The sequence below is a fragment of the Rhipicephalus microplus genome, chromosome 1, assembly GCF_043290135.1.
Source record: "Rhipicephalus microplus isolate Deutch F79 chromosome 1, USDA_Rmic, whole genome shotgun sequence".
In the NCBI taxonomy this organism is placed as follows: domain Eukaryota; kingdom Metazoa; phylum Arthropoda; class Arachnida; order Ixodida; family Ixodidae; genus Rhipicephalus; species Rhipicephalus microplus.
This window is the reverse complement of record NC_134700.1, coordinates 190,230,028-190,254,373: the sequence shown is the minus strand read 5'-3', so window position 1 is coordinate 190,254,373 and position 24,346 is coordinate 190,230,028. Positions and strand designations below refer to the sequence as shown.

Genomic DNA, 24,346 nt, shown 5'->3' with positions numbered 1-24,346 from the left:
GAAATGCAGCCGCCCCAACCAGGATTGGGTCCCGTGACCTGCGGGCCAGCAGCCGAGTACCTTAGCCACTGGAGCACCACGGCGGGGTAATAAGCAAGTCTAGACCCGAAGATTGTGGTGGTGATCTTTTCCATGCACCCAAAAAGGAGGGCACCATACGGTGCTTCAACCGCAAAACGTCAGGCTTCATCGCAGGTGTTCCGTCGCAGCTATTCAAGTTAAAAAATTGCACATCATTTTTCTCTATAGGCAACAATGGTGGGATGCGAAAGCATCGCGTGGAGGTGCGCATCAAGTTTCCGTTTCGTTTGACTTTGCAATAACACACAACGAAAGTTAGAGAATGCACAAACACACACACACAGAGAGAGAGAGAGAGAGTGTGTGACGGACGCACAGCGAACGCACGCTTTATACTACGCCACGACGCTTGCGCCGCCTACAGGCGTACCCTTAGTGAGAGAGTGAGAGTTATTTGCAATTATTTGCTGTGCCGAACCTGTGGCAGAGAGGGGAGAGGAGAGAAAGAGAACGCACACCTGCGTGGGAGAAGAGAATGAGGCTATCGTAGAACCTCGATCATCATCGCCACCACCACCATCATATTGCCACATGGTTTGCTTGGGTGAGATCGAAGAGTGAAAGAGGAAACAGACGATCTCTCTGAGCCGCTGCTTGGCTAGTCGACTAAACGAGCCCATTGTATCAAGTTTTGTCGTGAGTAATGTGACAAGACTGGTGGAGGTGCTGGGTACAACATCTCACGATCCACCCGATGCCCAAGACCCCGTCCAGCAGCCGGAACACAAGCCCTGCACCCGTGGACACTCCTGTTCATAGAGTAAGCCGCCGCCAACGAGGCCTACCGCCTGAGACACCAACCACTGACGCAGCGACTATGACTTCGACACAAGATCCCGTGCAAGCTCTGACACCTTCCACGCCGATCTACTGCACCGTCCAGAACCCGCTCATGCCTAGCCCCTTTCACGGAGAGCCGCATGAAGATGTTGACGACTGGCTGAGTGAGTTCGAACGTGTCGCAGCGATCAATTACTGGGATGATGCCGCGAAGCTCCGGAACGTGTACACTTGCCTAAAAGACGGTGCCAAGACGTGGTTTTTGAAGAGGGATGATGTTCTGACATCTTGGCGCGAGTTCCAGCGTCGCCTCCTGGAGACCTACAGGAGTCCCGACCACCGCGAACGGACGGAGCGTGCATTACAATCACGCATCCAGATGCCCAACGAGACCATCTCGATGTACGTCGAGGACATGACACGGCTTTTGAAGCGAGCGGATCCTGCTATGGCAGAAGAAAAAAAGTTGCGCCACCTCATGCGTGGTGTGAAGGAACAACTTTTTGCTGGTTTGGTGCGTAGTCGCCCCAAAAGTGTTGCTGAGTTCCTTACTGAAGCGACAACAATGGAGCGAGTACTGCACTAACGGTCTGCTTTGTTTGACCGCCAAGTGAATGCTGCCTCAACTCCCGAAATTTTCGCCACCCCTGGGAGCAAGAGCCCCGAATGGATTCGCGAGATCATCAGATCTGTCGTCCGGGAAGAAATGGCAAAGATGTACGGGACAAGGCAAATCGATGTTGGTTCTATCACCAGTGTCATCCGTGACAAGGTCCAGCAGGCGCTGCACGCCCATCGTTTTCCGCCCACGTCGGTTGATCCGGAAACGGCTCCTGTGTCTACTGACAGTCGCCGTCATACGTACGCGGAATCCTTGCGATCTGCCACTCCTCTTTCTGGTCAAGGAGTCCCGACCCAGCCAGTGCGGGACGTCCCGATCCAGACAGTGCCGCACGTCCCGATCCAGACAATGCCATACGTCCCGACCCAGACAATGATGCCGTCAGTCGCGATTCAGTCAGCGCACGCTGATTTGGACATCGATAGTCGCCGTGCACCGACGCGCAAGTCTCATCTCTGGCGTACGCCAGACAGACGACCCCTCTGCTATCATTGTGGTGAGGCTGGTCATATTTACCGCGAATGCCCATACCGGCAACTTGGACTGCGCAGATTTTCCGTCAATTCCCCTCGTCCCCGAATTGGTCAAAGGCCAATGGATATCGAAGAGTATCTCGCGCAACAGCGTGCACCCTTTACACGACGGCAATCGCGGTCACCATCTCCGAGGAGACACGCAGCCACTGGGCCACGTTTCGGGGTGACGGCATGGGAACGCTCCCCGAGCCCTCGTCGGGAAAACTGAAGGCAGCGGCCTTCGGGGGCAAGGTCGCTGGGACTCAAAATGCGGAAGACCTCCCATCGACGCTTGCACGCAACGCCGAAGGCATTTCGTCAGAGAATAATCGCAGTACCGTAGAAACGCCGACATCCAGATCTGAACCTAGTGACCGCGTGTCACTCGACATACCTGTGTTGGTTGACGGTCTTCAGGTCAGTGCATTCGTAGACACTGGTGCAGACTATTCGATCATCAGCGGGAGGCTAGCGAAAGATCTGAGGAAAGTGATCACGCCGTGGAATGGAACGCGAATTCGAACAGCTGGAGGACACGTTGTAACACCGCTGGGTCGCTGTACCGCAAGAGTGAAAATTCGTGCGTCAACGTTCGTGCTCAGCTGCCTCGTTCTTCGCGACTGTTCGCGTCAGCTGATTATCGGCATGGACTTCCTTCGGGAATACGGTGCCATCATAAATCTCCGTGAGCGCATTGTGACCTTCTCGACTCAAGGCGCAACAGATCGAGACGCTGATAACTGCCGTAGACCTGCGCTGCGTGTTGCTGACGACAGTGTGACGCTACCACCTCGAGCAACTGTTCCCATCGAAGTCACTTGTGAAGACTTCCAAGACGGCGACGTGGTGGCTGAAAGCAACCTATCACTTCTGCTGCTCCAAGGTGTATGCGCCGCCCGAAGTGTTGTGCCCGTCCGTGACGGACAGTCAACGATACTAGTTACGAACTTCAATTACGAGCACCGGCATCTTTTTCGCGGAACCACCCTAGCTTATGGAGACCTTGTTGCCGACGTCTCGGAGTGCTTCGCGTCCGAGGAAACGCATGAGGATGAGGAATTTCTAGACCGCATCGACATTAATTCGACGCTGTCAGACGAGAGAAAGGCTGCACTTCATGACCTTTTAAGGGAGTTTCGATCTTGCTTCGCCTCTTCTTCTAAAGTCCGTCAAACACACCTCACGAAGCATTGAATTATTACCGACGATGACGTCCGCCCCATCCGGCAGCAGCCTTATCGCGTTTCTGCCAAAAAACGCGAGGCTATTCAGACACAAGTAAAAGAGATGCTCGATGACGGGATTATTCAACCATCTAGCAGCGCTTGGTCCTCGCCAGTCGTTCTAGTAAAGAAAAAAGACGGAACGCTGCGATTCTGTATTGACTACAGGAAGCTTAATAGCGTCACAAAAAAGGACGTCTACCCACTTCCACGTGTCGACGACTCCCTCGACAGGTTACGACGCGCGAAGTATTTTTCGTCCATCGATCTAAAGAGTGGCGATTGGCAAATTGAAGTGGATGAACGAGACCAAGAAAATACCGCGTTTGTGACTCCAGACGGACTTTACGAATTCCGAGTTCTTCCCTTCGGCCTCTGTTCCGCACCAGCCACTTTTCAGAGGATGATGGACACAGTGCTCGCTGGCTTGAAGTGGCAAAGCTGCCTTGTCTACCTCGATGATGTGGTCATCTTTTCCGAGAGCTTCGAAGAACATCTGAAGCGTCTGAGAAAGGTTCTGGAAGCCATTCGCACAGCTGAACTCACACTGAAACCCCAAAAATGCCATTTCGGCTATGAAGAGCTGAAATTTCTGGGACATGTCATTAGTGCGGATAGAGTGCGACCTGATCCAGACAAAACTGCTGCTGTCGCCGCCTACCCTGTTCCATCAGATAAAAGAGCAGTACGCCGTTTCCTCGGCTTGTGCGCGTATTATCGCCGATTTATTGCCAACTTCTCGAAGATAGCTGAACCTCTAACGCGACTCACCCGAGATGACGTGCCCTTTACTTGTGGCGCAGAACAAGATACAGCGTTCACAGAGTTACGACAGAGAATGCAAACAGCCCCTGTTCTTGCCCATTTTGATGAGGACGCTGCTACAGAAATTCATACAGATGCCAGAAACGTCGGACTTGGCGCTGTCCTTGTACAACGACACGGTGGCGTTGAGCATGTGATAGCTTACGCCAGTCGTACTCTTTCTCGAGCCGAGACCAACTATTCTACGTCAGAAAAAGAATGCTTCGCAGTCGTGTGGGCGACGACCAAATTTCGGCCTTACCTCTACGGTCGTCCCTTCAAAGTGGTGACTGACCACCACTCGCTCTGCTGGCTGGCAAATCTCAGAGATCCATCCGGCCGTCTCGCACGGTGGAGTTTGCGTTTGCAGGAGTTCGATATTACGATTGTGTACAGGTCAGGGCGCAAACACGAAGACGCCAACGCGCTTTCTCGAGCACCTGTGGGGAACGCTGTCAGGGGCTCCGAAGATGAAGATGCCTTTCTCGGAGCAGTTAGCGACTCCGAATTTATGTCAAAGCAGCGGGCAGACGACGAATTACGCTCAGTTATTGATTCCCTGGAAGGCCGCAACTCTCAGGTCCCTCCACACATTGCTCATGAACTGTCCTCTTTTTGTCTAAGAAGAGGCATTCTTTACAAGAAAAACGCCCGTGGTAGCGACAAAGCCTTCCTGCTCGTTGTTCCTACCGACATGCGTGATGAGATCCTCCTTGTGTGCCACGACGAGCCCACGTCAGGCCATTTGGGCTATTCGCGAACTCTCGCCAGAGTACGCCAACAGTATTACTGGCCGCGACTATCAACTAGTGTACGTCGATATGTGAAAGGCTGCCGTGAGTGCCAGCGCCGCAAGACTCCGCCTGTGAGACCCGCGGGCCTGCTCCAGCCAATCGCACCACCACGGACACCCTTTGACCTCGTGGGAATGGACGTTCATGGGCCCTTCCCTTTGTCGTCCTCTGGGAACAAGTGGATTATAGTTGTGACAGATTATCTCACGCGTTATGCTGAAACAAAAGCGTTACCCCGTGGCACGGCCTCTGAAGTCGCGCAGTTCTTCGTGCACCAAATCGTCCTACGGCATGGTGCCCCGTCATGCGTGATTACGGACAGAGGGACGTCGTTTACAGCACGAATGATGGAGGACATTTTTAAACTGAGCTGCACAAGTCATCGAAAAACAACGGCTTATCACCCGCAATCCAATGGACTGACAGAGAGGCTTAACAAGACCATAGCGGACATGCTGTCAATGTACGTGGACGTACAACACAAAGCCTGGGACGAGATTCTTCCATACATCACGTTTGCTTACAATACGGCAACGCAAGAAACAACGCTATTTCCGCCTTTCCGACTTGTTTACGGACGCAACGTGCGAACCATGCTCGATGCTATGCTTCCGTGCGACCAAAGCAATGAACTTGCTCAAGATGCTGACCAATACACTCAATACGCCGAAAAAGCTCGTCAGCTAGCTCGCATAAACACCAGTCACCAACAAGATGCAGACGCACGGCGTTACAACCTCCGCCAGCGAAATGTCACCTACCCCCCTGGGGACCGAGTGTGGGCGTGGATCCCTGTCCGGCGACCAGGCTTATCCGAAAAACTCTTAAGCCGTTATTTTGGACCGTACAAGGCTCTTAGACGAGTCACAGATGTTACCTACAAGGTATTTCCGAACGGCGCAGCGTCTTCTCGTCGACAGCTTCGGCCCGAAACCGTGCATGTCGTTCGGCTGAAGCCCTACTTCACACAGTAGCCCTTGTGGTTTCACGTGCTACGACATGCCCTTCCTACTGCCGTGACTTTGCGTGGCCGTGACTTTGCGTTGAATAATGCCGTGACTTTACGTTGCTGCTGCTGTTTGTGTTCTCCTGTGTTTTTATGCCTTCTCTTTTTGCGCTTGGCGCAAGTGTTGACGAAACTTCTTCATTTGTGCTGCGAGTACTGGCACTCTCCCTCTTTTGGTTCTCTATATCTGCGTGTGTATACCTTCATTTTTTTTATTTACGAGCATCGAGTCGATGCTTTCAAAGGGGGGGACTATTGCCACATGGTTTGCTTGGGTGAGATCGAAGAGTGAAAGAGGACAAAGACGATCTCTCTGAGCCGCTGCTTGGCTAGTCGACTAAACGAGCCCATTGTATCAAGTTTTGTCGTGAGTAACGTGACAACATCAACATTACCGTCATCATCCTTACCATCTCCACAAAGTGAACCATGGCGAGTGGCAGAAGCACTCAGGGTCGTTCTTACCGTAAAGCACCCTCGACATTGCCCACTTTCGCATATAAACGAGCGACATCGCGTCTGTATAGCATATACGATGCGCTTTTGCCGTTGCCTTCAACTCGTGGGCCTGTTGTTGGCGTTGCCGTTTTGCCACTGCTTCCCCAGTTCTCGCCTCCGGGGTAGCTTGCTGTTTGCGTAGCAGTTCAGCCACCGCATGCAGCGCGCTCGCCTTCGGAGTAGCAGCTTGTTGTCGGCGTTGCCTTGCCCCGCCTTTCGCGGGAAAAATTTCGAAAAAGAATGCAGTTATACACTGACAATACCTTGCCAACAGGTGAAATCAAAATACGTTGCACAGACGGACACTGTGGCTGCTTTTTTAGAGTAAGAAATACTATGATTCGGCTTTGCACGAACAAAAGCACTACTATTAGATAGCGCAAAAAACTTCAATTGTGACATACACTAGCACCGTCCCGACAATGATGGCGTCAGTTTTCAATGCCAATGTTGCAATAAGACGGAGCCCTTTGTGCTCTTCCCGAACGTCGCGAGTAGAAATAAGGAGAAATAGTTTTGGAAAAGATAACATGCAAGAGAGCAAGTAGTACACGTGGTTGAGAACAAATCGTTTTAACACGCTGGCCATCGCCTTATAAGGAAGGCATTACACCACGGGGAAGTCGGCGAAATTGGTGAAGAGACGTGGCTAGTAACGTATGTCCTAAACGGAGGTGCCTCGCATTTAGTCGTAGAAGGAACACTTGGTCGCTGGGTTCATCTTGGAACCCACGGGGCAACCGAAGGCCTTCGCGAACGGGGCGAAGTTCATCACTGCCTTGTTGCAGTCTCCGCCGTAGAGATTGTCGGCTGGAGTCGTGGAGCAACTGGAGAGGCAGGCGGTGATAAAGAACACCTTCTCCTCCGTCAACTCCTGCGACATAATGCAGCAGGAAGTTAACATGAGACATTTGTGCAACAGGAAAACGAGGCCAGTTTCATGCTGTACAATTTTTTCCCCAGATGGCACGGGCTTCATTTATCCTCCAGATTCAATGAGAAAGCTATCCGTACGATGTATAAAATGGCACAGTAAGATGTGATATTAAGATGTGTACACATGCCTTATTGGTATTTTGATAGCTGGGTGAGATCTTGTTGAATTACAAATTACTGAATAATTTTATCTCATAACAAAAATTTAGCACTGGACAATTCATTGTATTGTGGACAACACCTACTAGGTGTTATTCGGATAATACCCTGCCTATACGTAAAGAATAATTTGACTGCGTGATAGTTGGGACCCTGTATATATGCGCCGGCTCGCTATACTTCATACCGGCTTATATAGCTTACGCCTACTGAAAATCGTCCCAATGTCAGGTAATGACATTGTAATACATTACAGCTGAAGCATTTAAGCAAGACAGCCCAGATTGGTGTGATGACGTAACTAAATAATCAATTCGTCATATCCCATCTGCCTTGAGATCGCAATCGTAGTACGATTGTACAAGAAAGTTTATTCCCGGAAGCGAAAGGTGTCATGCGAATTACCACCCACTTCTGACAATTGGGTGTCGTTTACATGGAAGTTCAGCTTGAAGGCTGCATAGGCCACTTCCATAGCGGGAACCTCTGGAAAGATGCTCTCGTTTCCGGGCAGGCAACCCAGAGTGCGCTGCTCGAATGTGTCCAGCACGTCGTCACTCACCAGTGATGTGATGGTCTCGCCTTGGGAGTTAATCTGCGGAAAATATTTTCCTTATAGTCTACGCATTACAAAATCATGCAGAGCGATAACGGCACCATGAACGCGTGCGTTGGTGAAACTGTTGAAAATTTGCACAAATCAACTCGCCTCAATCAACACAATACACAGCCCACTCACACATCACACGTTTGATAGATTGATTGATATGTGGGTTTTAACGTCCGGAAACCACCATATGATTAGGAGAGACGCCATAGCGGAGGGCTACGGAAATTTCGGCCACCTGGGGTTCTTTACGTGCACCCAAATCTGAGCACACGGACCTACAACATTTCCGCCTCCATCGGAAATGCAGTCGCCGCAGCCGGGATTCGATCCCGCGACCTGCGGGTCAGCAGCTGAGTACCTTAATTAGCCACTAGACCACCGCGGTGGAGCATCTAAATAGTCGCTATAACGTGCAATCAATTTCTTTGGGCTTTCGATGGAGGCGGAAATGCTGTAGGCCCGTGTGCTCCAATTTGGTGCATGTTAAAGAACCCCAGGTGGTCGAAATTTCTGGAGCCCTGCACTACGGCGTCTTTCATAATCACATGGCGGTTTTGGGACAGTTCAACCCCACATATAATCATCATCAATTTTTTTGAGCGATAAGACGTGTGCACCTCAGGAACGTCTAACGCCCATTGCATTGTCTAGTGTTGGTGACTCTAAACAAAGCGACCGTCACTCTGGTAGAAATGTAACTAGTTAGCTAACTTGTGTTTTCGATGGAGGCGAGAACGCTGTTGTCCCGTGTGCTCAGATTGGGGTGCCCGGTAAAGAACCCCAGATGGTCAAATTTCCGGAGCCCTCTACTGCGGCGTCTTTCATAATCGTGTAGTGGTTTTGGCACGTTAAACCCCACATGTCAATCAATCAATCAGCTAACTTGTGCCCGTAAAAGTAAGTAATTCAAAGCACAAGCAAGGCGCGATGTACTCTGACAGCGACAATCATTGTCGCTGCCAGAGTACATCTATCTGGTGCATGAACTGCAGTTAAAACTTCGTGATTTTTTTATACGAGTGGTACGTGAGAAAGTAAATGCAATACAGAGCACATGCATTGAAAAACATTGCCAGCGCCGCGAGCAGTTCTGAAACAGCCCTATGAAAATGCGTGCCTTGGAAACAACAAATAAGCACTTTTCGTGTTCCGCAAGTTCGCTTCCATGCACTGCATATTCGCCCAACTAACGGTGGTACCTGCCGTTCATCAAGTGGAAATGAGGCCCTAATTGCACATGTACGCACTTTCCTCGTCAGAGCATAAGCGAAAATTGCAACTCGCTATTTACTAAGTATTAGCTGGCCTTTCCGTTATGCGAAGCGCATTGCAGAAAAGCCAGCTTTATAATTATGAAAAGGGTCTATAAGGTTGATAAAGAACGACTCAGGAAGCTACATGGCCTTAGCTGCAGAATAACGCATTATATCAATCAAAATATAGTTTATCGGCCAATATAAAACCAGGAGTAGTTTTTGAAATGTCTTTTCTAAGCTTTGCAATTGATGTTGAAAGATGCCAGAGTGTGTCAAAATTGTGGCCGCTCCCATAGGCTGGGTGGAAAAATATTCAGAGTGTCTGGGAAGGAAGGCACTTAGTGGCATGGTATTGAAATTACACCTGGAATGTTCCAGTGGTACCTAGTATGATAAACCGGGAGTCGTTTTTAATATCGTGTCTGCTTCATGAGATATGATTTTTTTTTCTCGTGCGCTTCCTATTCAGTTACAGTTGCATCACCGGCCGCCGCCAAGACATGGCGCGACATGTGATGTCTAGAATTCCTGGGGATGTCAGTGTCGTCGGCCTACGGTAATCTTATCATAGGCAGCACGCGTCTTGTATTTATACAGCAGTGATGGCCCATTCCAGTGTTTTCGCTAGTGCATCCGTAAGTTCGCGAGTTAGCAAGAGCACGTGTACTGAGCGTAATCTGAATAATAATCCTTCAGTTTTTACGTCCTGAAATGTGATGATTAAGTGGACGGAGAGCTCCGGAAATTTTGACCGATTGGTGTTCTTTAACCTGCAATAAAATCTCAGTGCATGCTCCTTTAGCATTTCCACTCCATTGAAACGTGGCCATAACAGATTCATATTACAGGTGGCACTCTTAATAGCTATGGCAAATAAACCTTACACTATAAGGCACGTATCCTGTATTGAGCATTTGGAGGGCGGCATCAGAATTTGTGCGGCCATTGCACGCCACGCATTGTGGTGCGCGGCGCTTGTAAGTGGCTAAGAGTAAGTGTCAAGGCTCTGACAAAACTAAAAAGGAGAGACATCCATTACAACAACAACAACAACAACAACAACAACAACAACAACAACAACAACAACAACAACAACAACAACAACAACAACAACAACAACAACAACAACAACAACAACAACAACAACAACAACAACAACAACAACAACAACAACAACAACAACAACAGCAACAACAACAACAACGACAACAACAACAACAACAACAACAGCAAGAACAACAACAACGACAACAACAAGAACAACAACGACAACAACAACAACAGCAAGAACAAGAACAAGAACAAGAACAACAACAGCAACAACAACAACAACAACAACAGCAACAAGAACAAGAACAAGAACAAGAACAACAACAACAACCAAACAAACAAACACGTGGACAAGCACGCGAACTTAGTTTCTGTCGAAACTGCGCGATCTCCGTATTGTCGCTCTGCTTCCCCAAAGAGCCGCGCACACCTCATCGCCTGCCCTGACTGATGAAGGCTGACGTAAATGTAGAATGACGTCACTGCTCTTCGTTTTATCAAGGTGGCTTAGTGGCACCAGTACCAGCTTGAGGAGCGCAGTTTGATCAGCGAGTATCGTTTCGATCAGTGTAGCCTTGCGACTGCCGTATCTTGTATCTTAAGATGCATGATACATTATCGAATGTAACGTAAATACAGCCACAGATACTCGTCTTGTGAGACGAATCGCGATACAAATACAAGATGCGCAAAAAGTATCTGAGATACTATCTTAGATACATGTATCTTCGATACTGCCCAGCGCTGCTCGTCAACTAAAAGGAAGTAGTGCAGTAGTTGAGAGTACGCTTATAATAGTCACCTTTAACCGGTTATTGCCTGCAGCTTTAACTGAAAAGACTGAAGAAAAGCAAGATGCTTCGAAAGGTAGAAAAATATCCAATTTCACCTCAGGTGGAAAGATTAAGCGCAATAGGAGCCAACTGCCCCCGTATACAAGTTAAGCCTAGTAATTCCATTAGCATCCGCCCTGCCGTGACTACACAAAACACTGGTTTTAGGAGACACCGAGCGAATCGATATACGGGTTTTCTATTGATTCATTGCAAACTGTGCTCTAGGCACACATTAAATACAAATATCTGAGCCGTCTGCTGATCTCTATGAGAAAGTGTGCACGCGACCATGTTCGGCCATTTAAGGCTCCTACTGGGAGCCATGCATACCTAAATCCCCTACCTCCTCCGGTCCTCCACCGGGACTCCCCCGTGAGCTGTCGCCCATGGTGGAAGGAGAAAAAAAGAGAAATCTTCACGTGATACCGCTAGCAAGCCATCACTACCTGATGCCACCCTTTCCGACCAGCGCGTTGCGCCTCCTTGGCAGGATTGGAAGAGCGCAGTGTTGTCAGCAGATATTAAAAAAAAGTGAGCCTACCAATACTAGGGCTTGCATGCCTATCAAGCTACCAGAGTGGATTTCTAACCTAAATTGTTAGACTATGCTTCAAAATTGTAACGCGATGATCCCTCGTAGCGCTTTCTTCCTCCATGCTTTCGCACGAAGATGGGTGGCTCGTTTTCTCCCTGGTTGAGCCGTCATAATCGGCTACCCTAGCAAAGTTTCTTTTGCACTTGAAGCAGATGACATGGCACGATATTATAATCATTTGATCATGGCGACCGCGACGGAAAAAAATAGCCCCGACGATAGCTGACCATACCGAAAAAGTAGCTGACCATACAATGTAGTTGTGTATTTGGGACTCGGGTTAACGTTTTGTACGTCTGTCATATCTGACATACGTGTCTAATCTGATCCGCCAGCAATCCTCAGAAGTACATTAGAAATATTGTCAGTTTTTCATTACATCGATGTTAAAAGGTTGGCCATCCACCCAAACTTCTACTGTACTCTCATTAATTCGGCGTTATGCAGTGTTTTGAAGTACACGACTGTGAAGGGCAAGGGAAAGTTTCATAAACGCTCCCAAACATACGTTAATACACCACGTGAATTATGAGAGTGCTGTAACATCTCTTACGAAAGCTAATAGCTAGCACTTTGTGTCTACAGTAGACTTTGGGCATAAAATGGGATGATTATTCCGTATAGTGGCATAGCCAATCAATCAATGGATCGAGCCTCTCACGTTTAGTAGGGGGAGGAGGGAAAATCGGTCGCTTGAGGTGAGGGGGGTTGTCACTAATAGTTACTAGTAGTTACTACCACGACAAAAACCCTATGACAGCATGAATACAGTGCATTTGTGCTCACAGTGGTTTCACTGCTGTCACAATCGATCGTAAGAGATTGACGACAGGCACTGCAGAGTTGGGAGTGGTGGTGCCGACACATGCTTTGTGTGGGCGATTGCCCCCGCCGCACTTTACCGTCAGAATCCCCCGCCCCGCCGCGGTGGTCTAGTGGCTAAGGTACTCGGCTGCTGACCCGCAGGTTGCGGGATCGAATCCCGGCTGCGGTGGCTGCATTTCCAATGGAGGCGGAAATGTTGCAGGTCTGTGTGCTCAGATTTGGGTGCACGTTAAGAACCCCAGGAGGCCGATATTTCCGCAGCCCTCCACTACGGCGTCTATCATAATCACATGGTGGTTTTGGGACGTTGAACCCCACATATCAATCAATCAATATTCTTAGGGTCCCCCACAAAGCCAATCACTTGATCTACGATTTCACTGTTGTCAATGTGTTTCGCTAAGAAACGGTCACATGCTTACCATAATTCCTTTGTTGTCAACGGCACCCAAAAGGGCACAGGCGTACATGTACAGGATGCCACCATGCAACATGGCGTTGGTGCCGTCGGCATAGTAAAGTGGTGGTGCCAGCGCTCCCAGGGAGAGGGATAGACGGTTGAGCATGTCTACGTAGTTCACGTACGGCAACTTGGCATTGTCGCCGAGCACCAACTCCTCAGCGGCCGCATCAGATCCGAACAGTTGGCGTTGACTGCGGCGCGTCTCGATCCAGAACTTTGTAAAGGAGGAAGCGTGGTCGGGAAAGCTTTTGTAGACTTCCTCCAGCACATTCGCAGCCAGAAACTTCTTCGAAGGCCACAAGACTGTGCGGACGTTTCTCAGCTTCTCCACCGCCATATTTTTGATCTTGGCGTCCAACCACTCACAGGCCCTCGTTTTGTTCGACGCCACCTGCGACAGAAAAACATTGCGCCACAATTCGATATGTATATCGGTCGTGCCTTTGTATGGATATTATCAAAAAAGTCACAGCTTTGCCACAAAGGCAAAGTAATGGACGCGATAGCAATAAATTGAAAGATCACGCGCAGAATGGCAAGCAGATGGAAACGTGCCCCGCGTTTCTCATGCACAAATGACGTACGAAACGTACTCACAGGTACAAATGAACGCGAATAAGCGTCTCAGTTGTTACTTTGCTGTGTCTGAAAAGCGTGCCCTTTTCGCAAATGGAGGCTATGCAATGATTGCAGCGACCTTTGTGCACCCAGTAACTACAACAGAATCGCTCCAGTTCAAGTCTAACGCCAGCCAAGACGTATTATCCCCCCCACCGTGCGATAAGGGTGCGCGAGAGATAGTCCACGCATCACCCCGTCCACTCCCTTCCCTCCGTGGGCTAAAGAAGGCGTAAGAAATAAGAGCCGCCGTGCGCTCATTGCGCCATCTTGCTGATAATGCTGAAAGAACAATAGTCCCCCCCCCCCCCCACCTCTTCCGAGATGCCCGCCAACAGTGGTAAGTGGCAAATATAAATAGCCTGCCGTTTAAAAGTTGAAGGAGTTACCCCTTGGTGCCTCAGTAGTTAACGCCTCGCATTCACGACGCGGAGGCTCCACGTGTGATTCTACGCGCCGGAGTATTTTTCTGGATTGTATTCTTTCTTGCGTTTTCATATATATATATATATATATATATATATATATATATATATATATATATATATATATATATATATATATATATATATATATATATATATATATATATATATATATATATATATATATATATATATATATATATAATGTAGCGAAGCCTCCGAACTCTGAAATGGGTCGAACTCTTGAGTACCTTCTAGTGGGGCTAACCACCAAGAAGGACGCCGCTCGCGCTATATATATATTGTAGCGAAGCCTCCGAAGCACCGGCTCTCAGCGCGAGCGGCGTCCTTCTTGGTGGTTAGCCCCACTAGAAGGTACTCAAGAGTTCGACCCATTTCAGAGTTCGGAGGCTTCGCTACATTATATATATATATATATATATATATATATATATATATATATATATATATATATATATATATATATATATATATATATATATATATATATATATATATATATATATATATATATATATATATATATATATGTGACGCAGGAGGCGTGATGGCTGTACGATGAACCATTTATTTGTCTTCGTCTTCCTCCTTCTCTACCATTCCACCACACCGTTCTCGTGTGGTTCATCACACGCTTCCCCCCTCCCCCGAGAGAGACGTAGGTGCAGAAGCTGATGATATCGTTTAAGTCTCCCGACATGAACGATGTCAGTCTGGCGACCGAGTGGAGCCACGCTGCGGTCGATCTCGTAGTTAACTGCCGAAATCTTGCGTATGATCTTATAGGGTCCTTCCATTATTGCGCTGAGTTTGCCGTGGTTCGGGTGCCAGGGTGTTTCATATAGAACAAAGTCTCCCACTTGAAGCTCTAATGGAAGGAACTTCTTGTCATATATGATCTTGTTTTTCTCGTGATATGCTACTGAATTGCGGACTGCGTTTGTACGAGCTTCCTGCAGATTTTCGGTAACGCCTGGAAGAAGATAGGGATACGATGGTGTGCCATACATAAGAAAGCAGGGTGGGTAGCCTGTGACTTCGTGAGGCGTTCTATTGTACTCGTCGACAACGTCCGAGAGGAGACGCGGCCACGGTTTTCGGGATTCATCGTTGATCTTGCATCGGAGGCGAGTAACGATCGTCTGATTAGTGCGCTCGTTTAGGCCATTACACTGCGGGCGTTGTGAGCTTGTTAAAAGCTGATGAATATTGTTGTGCTTGAGGAACTGCTTAAATTTGCCGGCAGTGAATCCTGTGCCGCGGTCGGAAAGGAACTTCCGCGGCTTTCCAGCAGCGAAGATACTCTTCAGGCAAGAGATGTACGCGTCGCAAGTCTCATTCTTGTGTGCGAAAGCCCAGACATAGCGGGTGGCATGATCAACGGCTAAGTGAATGAATCTTTTGGATGAGCCGTAGTTGCCAAAACCTCCGATAGTGTCCATGGCCAGAAGATCAAACGGTTGTTCCGCTGGTGGCAAAGACTCCAAGGAACCAAACCGTTTGTTCTTCGGTTTCTTGCAGCGCTGGCAGGTATCGCAGTGGCGTATGTACTCGCTCACGTCGGTGATGATGTCGGGCCAATAGTACTGTGGAGAGAGAAGCCGCAGCGTCTTCTTTACCCCGACATGACCGAAAGCGTCGTGAGCTTTTTGGAGAAGATAAGACCGGAGGGCAAAAGGCACATAGACTTTTCGTATTCCCCTGCGTGTCACTATACTCAGTCCGTTCTCAATGGTATGCTTTCCGGGTGGTTTGTCGTTGTCATGCTCTCGCAGTTGCTCAGCAGATAGGAGTTGAACTACCGGGCTTCGGGATAGTGCATCAGCTTCAATGTTGTCGATGCCCTTTTGGTGTTTGATGTTCACGTCGTACATGGAGAGTTTCAAGGACCACCGGAAAAGTCGACCTCGGGGATTCTTGATGCTTTTAAGCCACTGCAACGCTGCGTGATCTGTGATCACAGTGAAAGGTTTCCCGTGTAGATAGCAGTGCCATTTATCGATGGCGTCAATAATTGCCAAACATTCGAGTTCTGTGATGGCGTAATTAATTTCGTGTTTTAGTAACTTCCGTGAATGGTATGCGATTGCGTGCTCTCTACCTTCATCATCAGCCTGCTTCAAGACGGCGCCGATACCTCTGTTGGATGCATCGCAGTATAGCACACAAGGCTTAGTGGCATCGTAGATGTTAAGGATCGGCTCTTCCGTCACGCATTTCTTGAGCTGAGTGAAAGCCAGTTCACACTCCGCATCCCAGTTCCAGGTGGCGTCTTTGCTGAGCAGGCGCGTCAGTGGGTGAGCGATTTGACTGAAGTGGTCGATGCATCGCCGGTAAACATTGACAGTGCCGAGAAAACGCTGCAACTCTTTAGGGCGTGATGGTGTCGGAAACCGTAAGATTGCGTCCACGTTGCTTTGCTTTGGAGTGACGGTGCCATGCGAAACCTTGTGTCCCAGGTACTCAATGGAGGTTCGAGCGAATTGACATTTCTTTAATTTCAGCTTGACGCCTTCGCTTTTGAAAGCTTTCAAAACGCCCTCCAGATGCCTCAGATGGTCTGGAAACGTGTCAGAGTAGACAACAATGTCATCGAAGTAATTCGTGACGTTCTGCAAACGGTGTTTTGCTAATACGAATTTGACAGCCCGTTCGAAGGTGGCCGGAGCATTCCGAAGGCCAAAATGCATGACGAGCCACTCGTAGTGACCGGTACGTGTGACAAACGCCGTTTTCGGAATGTCATCAGGGTGAATCTTCACGTGCCAGTAACCTGACGTTATGTCTAATGTCGAAAAGTACGTAGATTTCCCCAGAGAATCGAGAACGTCATCGATGCGAGGGATGGGCTGATAATCAGGCACCGTCAATTCGTTCAGCTTGCGGTAGTCGATGCAGAAGCGCGTGCGTCCTTCCCCTTTTTTCTCTGCCATAAGTGCTGGCGCAGCGTATGGGGAGGTAGATAGTCGTATGACACCTTGCTTGAGAAGCTCATTGATCTGTCTGTCCATTTCAACGCTGTCAGTTTCGGAGCATCGATAGGGAGCTCTACGAATGGGAACATTGTTGTTGAGATGAATGCGATGCATTTCGCCGTTGATGCAACCAATGTCTGTCTGTGACTTGGAAAAAATGTCATCATACTTGTGGATAAGCTGCTTCAATGCCAACTGTTGAGTTTTATTTAGATGCAGTACATCACAAACTTCAACACCTTGCAAAGACGCGCCCTTGTTAACCGTGGTTTGGTTCTGTGTACGAGAATGGAGGATGTCTTTCCCTTGGCGTAGAGTCATAGTGTCAAGGTCCAGCGACAAGTTAAAGAGGCAAGCACTATCCAAGCCAAGAAGTAAGTTGCTCTTCATGCCTTGTAGAACATGAGCCTGAATTTCTCTTGTCACTTTTCCTATCTGTACCTTTAGATTAACGCGACCCAAAGTTTTGGTAGATGATGTGACTTGTTGAACTGAGATGCATGAATTCCTCATTATTTGCAGGTGAAGTGCCTTCAACACTGCTTCGTTGATACAGGTAATTGTAGCTCCGGTATCAAGTGTAGCGCTGACAGGGTACCCGTTAATGAGGGCATCAAACTGAATTACATGAACTCTGGGTCGCCCTCCTCGTTTCCCTGGTTGGTGGAGAGGGCGGAAACGCTTGCGCGTCGTGGGCATTCATTATGCCAGTGCATCTGTCGGGGTAAGCCATCCATCGCGCAGTGTTTGCACTCACGCACGGGTGTTCGTACCGGGGAATTACGTGGACGCTGACTAGTTCTGTCACTTGTTACGTTAATCTGTGTATTCCGAGCTGGTGGAAATCGATGTAACTTCATTCTCTGCATGGTTGACTCTACACGAAGTGCAGCTGTAAGCCATGCCTCTGGTGTAGACGAGGTAAGCCCAGCAAGCGCCATCTCCATATGCGCAGGAAGGCCGTCGATGAGCCCTGATATAAGGTGCGTGTCTTTTAAGTCGGCGAGGCGTCCGAGAGACATTTTTTCATTATAGTATTCCTGCAAGCTCTGGCCTGTTCGCAACCGGCAATGAATGAATTGGCGAAAAGGATCCGCGACGCCGCTCGTAAAGCGTCCCTTCATGCGTTCACATAAGCTCTCCCAAGACGCGTCTGTGTCGAAAACCTCGGTGAGAAACCATCGGAAAGCCTCACCTTCAAGGTAATCGGAGAAGTAGCACAGCTTGTCTCGCTCCGTCCATGCTGCGGCCGCAGTCCTCACCTCAAAGAGTCGGAGCCACTTGTCAAAGGGGACGTCCGTAGATGCTCCAGAGTACTTCCAGAGTACTGCGCCGGCGGCACAGTCCAGCCGAGAGTGTCCATACAATTGCTATTGCAATAAAAATTTTGAACTGTAGATGTACTTTGCAAACAACGTTAATATTGTGCTCTCATGATATTGAGAACTGTGGTTATATTGGTTGGAAATACTTGAGACGTCCTTTTGCTTCGCGGTGTGTTGCCATCACCGTTCAGCTACCACGCCTAGTTGCACACACACGTCTTCGCATATTTCAGATATCAAGGCTACCTTCGGTAAAATAGGTATTCCAATGGCTAACTTGCACATGCTATAAATCTACATAAAAGTTCCGGCATGAGACGGTGATGCAAGATTTGTATTTTCTAGACTATCAGTGCTAGAATGAAGCAAAAGGTCTCACATGTTTTTATTTTAAACTACCCGTAAGCAGCTTCTAAAAAAAAGCTAGCACGCTTCTTTCTTCGGAATTCGTGACAGTCGCTGTCTATTCATGTGAAGGCATACGGGACTAAGCCCTTTTAGTACGTATGTATATATATATATATATATATATATATATATATATATATATATATATATATATATATATATATATATATATATATATATATATATATATATATATATATATATATATATATATATATATATATATATATATATATATATATATATATATATATATATATATATATATACAAATTACATAATTCTTGTCGCACCCTACCCTCCCATGCTGTCGCAAGCCCGTTCTGCACTGCTTCGCATGAATATTGTGCGCGATCAAACAGTTTCACTTTGTTTTATCCTTTTTCAACTGCACAAGCGCACGTAACAATGTGTAGCAGAAAAGCGCGAAACCCTGATAATCTGAACGCAAGTCCTGCCCACGCATTGTATGAATAAGTGAAAAGCATAACATAGCGTTTGCAGGAAGGATAGTAAAAGCAAAGAAGAAACCAGTCTGTTCTTTAAAGTCGGAGCAGTTTTAGTTCGCTTCGGGGCAACACCCTCTGATGTTTCGTTGAGCAGCCCCTTAAACGAAACACGGCTAGAGAAGGATGCGGCACTAATGACCAGGCGACCTAGGTCTTGCTATAAATCTACATAAAAAGTATGTATGTCCTCCTGTGACGTCCCATGATGACGTCATTACGCATCGTTACCAAGTTAAAGGCAGGCCGTCCATAGGCTTTCGGACGAAGTGAATGGCAGATAAACGTAGGGAAGAGCTACATTAGAATCCACTCAGAACGCGAGGATAAGTTAATACCTCTTTATAACACTACGGCTCGATATGGCTTGTAAGAAGTCTGGTACCCAAAAGTTAAAGTTACATTTTAACGAATTAGGATGTGTGCAGCAGACGTTAGCCTTTCACTGTTACAGTGCGCGAAAAGCATCATTTTTTTTACACATGTTAGAATGTTAGCTATAAAAATTCAAATACAATTACTCGTCGATCAGATCTCTTTCACGCGTGCCGTGGCTGCTTTTTACGCGCTTACCTCTACAATGTGATCGAGGTGCTCGACGACATGGCGCCGTTCCTCGTCAGAAAAGTGCGTGATGGAAGCCATGGCAGCTACAAGAAGCTTGAAACTTGGCTCGATCTGGCCAGCACAGAAACGGGGCAGTTCCTGCTTGGCGCGAGCCTCACTGCCATGGAGTACCAGCATAAAGCCCATGGGATAGGCCACTGCCGCATACGTGTATACAAATAGATAGGACACGTGGCGCAACAGAACTGTGTCGTTGAAATGCCTGAGTATTGTCTCGACGTTTTTCAGCAGCGACAGGTCGTTTAGGAGCACCGATTCGTCCAATGCGACGGGTGGAGAGATACGCAACACGGCATTGAACATGTCTCTTAAGCGTGCTCCCTTGAGAAGAGAAGTGATATTGTCAATGTCACCGAGGCGGAACAGTGCCGGTATCCGGGCTTTACAAGGACATGACGGTGCCAAGGTGTTGAAAACGTAATTCACCGTTTGTATTGTCAGCGCACCTCTCTGGGCGTCCGGAACATTGCTCGTGTCGTTCGCGAACATCTTGAAGACGGTGGTGTAGTGTCCATAGTTGTATTGTGGTGGGATCATGTTCCACACATTCTTCCAAAATACTATGAGGTCGTTAAGCATGAAAAATATACGCCGCTTGACCTTTCCTGGAATGGCTGGCAGGACCTTCAGGGTAAACCACAGCTGCACATTCCAGTTGAAAGAAAGGTCGAAGAGCACCATCGCTGGGTCAACATCTTCTGGTGGTTTTTCTGGCCAGAGCATGCCTCGTTCCTTCATAAATTCTTTCATGACGTTCACTTGCGACTTACCCGGTGTCACGCAGCTTTTGAACATCGCGTCAACTTTTCTGCCTATAGGAAAGTGTGCAACGCCTGAGTCCAGTGTCTTTGGAAGCTTGTAGAGCCAGGCCAAGTGCATATCACTCATCTGGGAGCGTGACAGTCGGAACTCCTTGCGAGATGCCCAGCCTCCACAGACGTAAGCACGGAAATCGTCACAAGGATCCACGCTTTTGTCCAGCTGAGTCTCAATGCGATTCCTGCAAGTGAGAGGAAAAGAGATGTCAGTAGTAATTCTTATTATTTGCGGAGAAGACGGTTCTATCTGCGCCAAGTGTGAAATGTCGTTCATCCCGTTGGTAAGGTGTGTTTGTTGCGCACGCTGTGACGAATGTTCTGTAGCGATGGCCACGTTCCGACTATAACAGGCACACGTGTATATAATATAGACGAGGGATCAAGTGTTATGCCTGCGCACACCTCACTGCGAAGAAGTAACATAGACACTGAAACTACAAGGTACAGGCATCGCTCACTACGCAACACAGCAAGTTCGGTTACTTTGCCAACGTATGCTCTTCCTCACTAGCCCTATCGAAGTCTGTGTCCTTTGTTGTGGCGGTTGCTAGTTTTTGCACTAATAGATCTCCTAATTGCGTTGATATCGGGCAGTCATTCCAAATGTATTGACGCCTTTGCGCTTGCATGCTGAGATTTGACAAATACTGACACCTATACAAAGTGGGACGTTTTTGGGAGGTATTTTTCCAAAATTAACAGCATTAATTTTTCTTTCTTCAGTTTCCTCACGGGAGAAGTAAACTGCTCAGATGGCTATGTCGTGCTGGCAACACACATATGGAATGTGACCTGTGAGCACTAAGTGGGCACAGTTAAAGAAATGGTAGTGAGAAACAATAGACGAATGTAAATCTTTGTTTTGAAGCAAGAAAAATAGGCCCGGGGAATGCAAGGTTTTCAGCATATAATTACATTTCTTCAAGCAGACATACAATGTTGCCCGCAGCTCAGGCTGAATAAGGAGGTGGCTTAATCGAGGGGCGAGGAACCAACGTATTCTACTAAACCAAGAGCTCAATTCCAGATGGAAATATTATTGCAGTTATTTAAAGAAAGGTTCGAACGCTTACTTATGTTCCTCGCAGCCTTTCGTGGTACAAAACCTGTCCCGCTTAATTTGTCCATGGGTTTGCAGAAAGACGATGAGTCCCACAGCAATCGTTATGACAAGCGGTACCAGAAGCGCTTTCACAATGCACCGCATATCAACGCTGGGGTTCTCTTCCTGCAATAATAAATGCACTTATTACGAGACAAAAAGCTGCTGTACGTACGTACGTACCTACCTACCTACCTACCTACCTACTTACCTACCTACCTACCTACCTACCTACCTACCTACCTACTTACCTACTTACCTCCCTACCCACCTACCCACCTACCCACCTACACACCTACCCACCTACCCAAACCCACCCACCCACCTACCCACCTACCCTTAGCAACAATTAACAATACATCGCCTTATTCACTGAAGGAAGGACATTGAGAGTTTTCTTGCCACTCAAGAAATCTCATAAGCGAAAGGTGTACAGGTAACTTCTCAAACGCACATGACGCACAGTGAAACGGAACGGGCGGCCATGTACAGTTCCCATCTTTTGTGTTGTATTTGAGCAACTGCACAAGCCGAAATCTCAATTAGCAACTATTGGTCAGAAATCTTTATGAAGAAAACTCGCCTTGCGACTGGGTGGCTCAGCATGAACGTTGAGCAGCGCAATCAAGTTATTCAAGGATTGCCGGCCCTTCTTGGCCTTGCGGGAAGAGGTTGTTGGCGCAGCGGCATCGCTTAGAGATGAGGCAGGATGTTGGGATGACCCAGGTAGAGGCGTTGAAGCCGTGGCCTTAGTGACCCGGGGAGCTGTGGCGCGGGCAAGTTCCAGGTCACCTTGCTTAGCGGGAAAGTCGGCTGCGGCAGCTCCCTTTGCAGCACGTGGGACATTGGCTTCTGGGATCCTTGCACTCTCCACCTTCTCCTCTGTCTGCGAAACAGTTTGCTTTATTTCAAATGGAGTATACATAAAAGTGCTTTCGTTCGTTAAAATAAAGCTCGTCCATTATTACAAAGACCAAGTTGGCCGTAATTGCAGCCTCAGGGTGCTCGCCGGTGCAAGATCGGCGCTGGTCGCAAATATTTCGAATGGTAGTTTCATGCGCACACCATCAATAAGAAAACTTCGCACGAAGGCTTGGAGCACACAAATTAGGATAGGTACCAGAGTTTTTTTTTTTAACTGTAAACCATTCTGTATGAAAGTAACAGCCATGATCAAGAAAGACAAAGAGGTCTTAAAAGCAAGCTCCGTATCAAATGATTAGGTGAAAATTTCAACCCACTTTTGAGGCACCTTACGTGGTTCTCAGTGCGAAAGCTTTCTCGACTATTTCAGAAAATTCATGTGAAAGGAATCTATTTATGTATAAGTACACGTAGCACCGACATCATGCTTAACATGTCATCAAGTGTTACGCGGTTTATTTGTGTATTGACGAGATTACAGAAGTAACAAATTACTGAAAAGGGTATATAACTGGAGCCCACGTTTTCAAACGAAGGCTTCCCGTATGGCGGGAAGCTTTGGCGAGTGGGTCCTGAGAAAGATACTGTGCCGACGAGAAATCATCACGTCGAAACGGCACTTCCTTCAAGTCTCCATCCTCCCTTCAAATTCTATCTGGCGTGGCACCTATTACTACGATACGGGTGGCTGTGTAAGAAAACGGGAATTCGAAGAACTGACTTGGGTGCTTTGAGTCGTCGATGATTTAGATGAACTAATAGTCACAGAAGCTGGCGTTTCGCTGTCAGCTTTGGTCTTCCCGAGGTAGCGCTGTCGAGTCTTGCGTCGCACGGGAGTGGTCGCTTTGTCCGGCGTCACAGGCTTGGAGTTGGCCAGGGCGCCATCCGTCACTGAGCGTGTCATCGCCACTGCGGTTGACTCGGCTTTCGATGATCCATCGTCATGCGTTGATCTCACCGATGACGACATAACGGGCAAGTACGTTCTTAGCAAGAAAAAAGGAGAGCCGATAAAGTAGGTGGGTGACCCGTTTGTTTCTTTTTCTTCTTCAATATATGGCACGTACCCACTTTGGGGGGTTGGCCAAATGCTACGTTGAGACTTTTAAATAATATTTTATGAATACAAGGTTATTGAAAACATAAAGAAATAAATGTGAATAATACGTAATACACTGAATTTTAAAGTAGAAGTATTAGGTTTTAAAGCTTATATTGCGTATTAACCCGATAGGAGCAATTTCGAGAACTCTAGTTAGGTTTTAGCTTGTTTAAATGACGCATTTAAAATATCAGATTAAACTGGTACTCCTTGAGTAGATATAATGAAATTACACGTGACATCAAAGACAACCCTGTGGCCGTATCCCAATCCTGAGGTACTGAAGCTTGAAACATTTTCCACGGATAAGGTTAAGCCTATTTTTGAAAGAGGAGTAATGAGAAGTCGAGTTATAATACGAGAATATCTTAAACTTGACAAAAAATAATGTGCTATATTTGCCCATTCTCGGCAGAATTGGCAGAGGGGTGATATCGTGAAA

The 24,346-nt window shown here is 47.6% G+C and overlaps 1 protein-coding gene across 1 annotated transcript; it reads right to left on the bottom strand.

Annotated features, from left to right (window-relative positions):
• Positions 1–7,008: 7,008 nt before the first annotated feature.
• Positions 7,009–23,706, bottom strand: LOC119184680 (endothelin-converting enzyme-like 1). The gene is made up of 7 exons (XM_075867995.1): positions 23,524–23,706; positions 22,462–22,764; positions 21,850–22,004; positions 19,905–20,958; positions 13,013–13,444; positions 7,831–8,013; positions 7,009–7,197 (listed from the first exon to the last, which is right to left on the bottom strand). The coding sequence occupies exons 1-7, from the start codon at positions 23,704–23,706 to the stop codon at positions 7,009–7,011; spliced, it is 2,499 nt and encodes an 832-aa protein (XP_075724110.1).
• Between the last annotated feature and the right edge of the window lie 640 nt (positions 23,707–24,346).

Excerpts from the sequence above, each read along its gene's own strand:
- LOC119184680 (XM_075867995.1), bottom strand. The coding sequence starts at position 23,706 with ATGACACGCTCAGTGACGGATGGCGCCCTGGCCAACTCCAAGCCTGTG. Across the intron at positions 22,765-23,523 it reads CGACGACTCAAAGCACCCAA|ACAGAGGAGAAGGTGGAGAG; the intron begins GTCAGTTCTTCG and ends ACTGTTTCGCAG. Across the intron at positions 8,014-13,012 it reads TTGACAACAAAGGAATTATG|ATTAACTCCCAAGGCGAGAC; the intron begins GTAAGCATGTGA and ends TATTTTCCGCAG.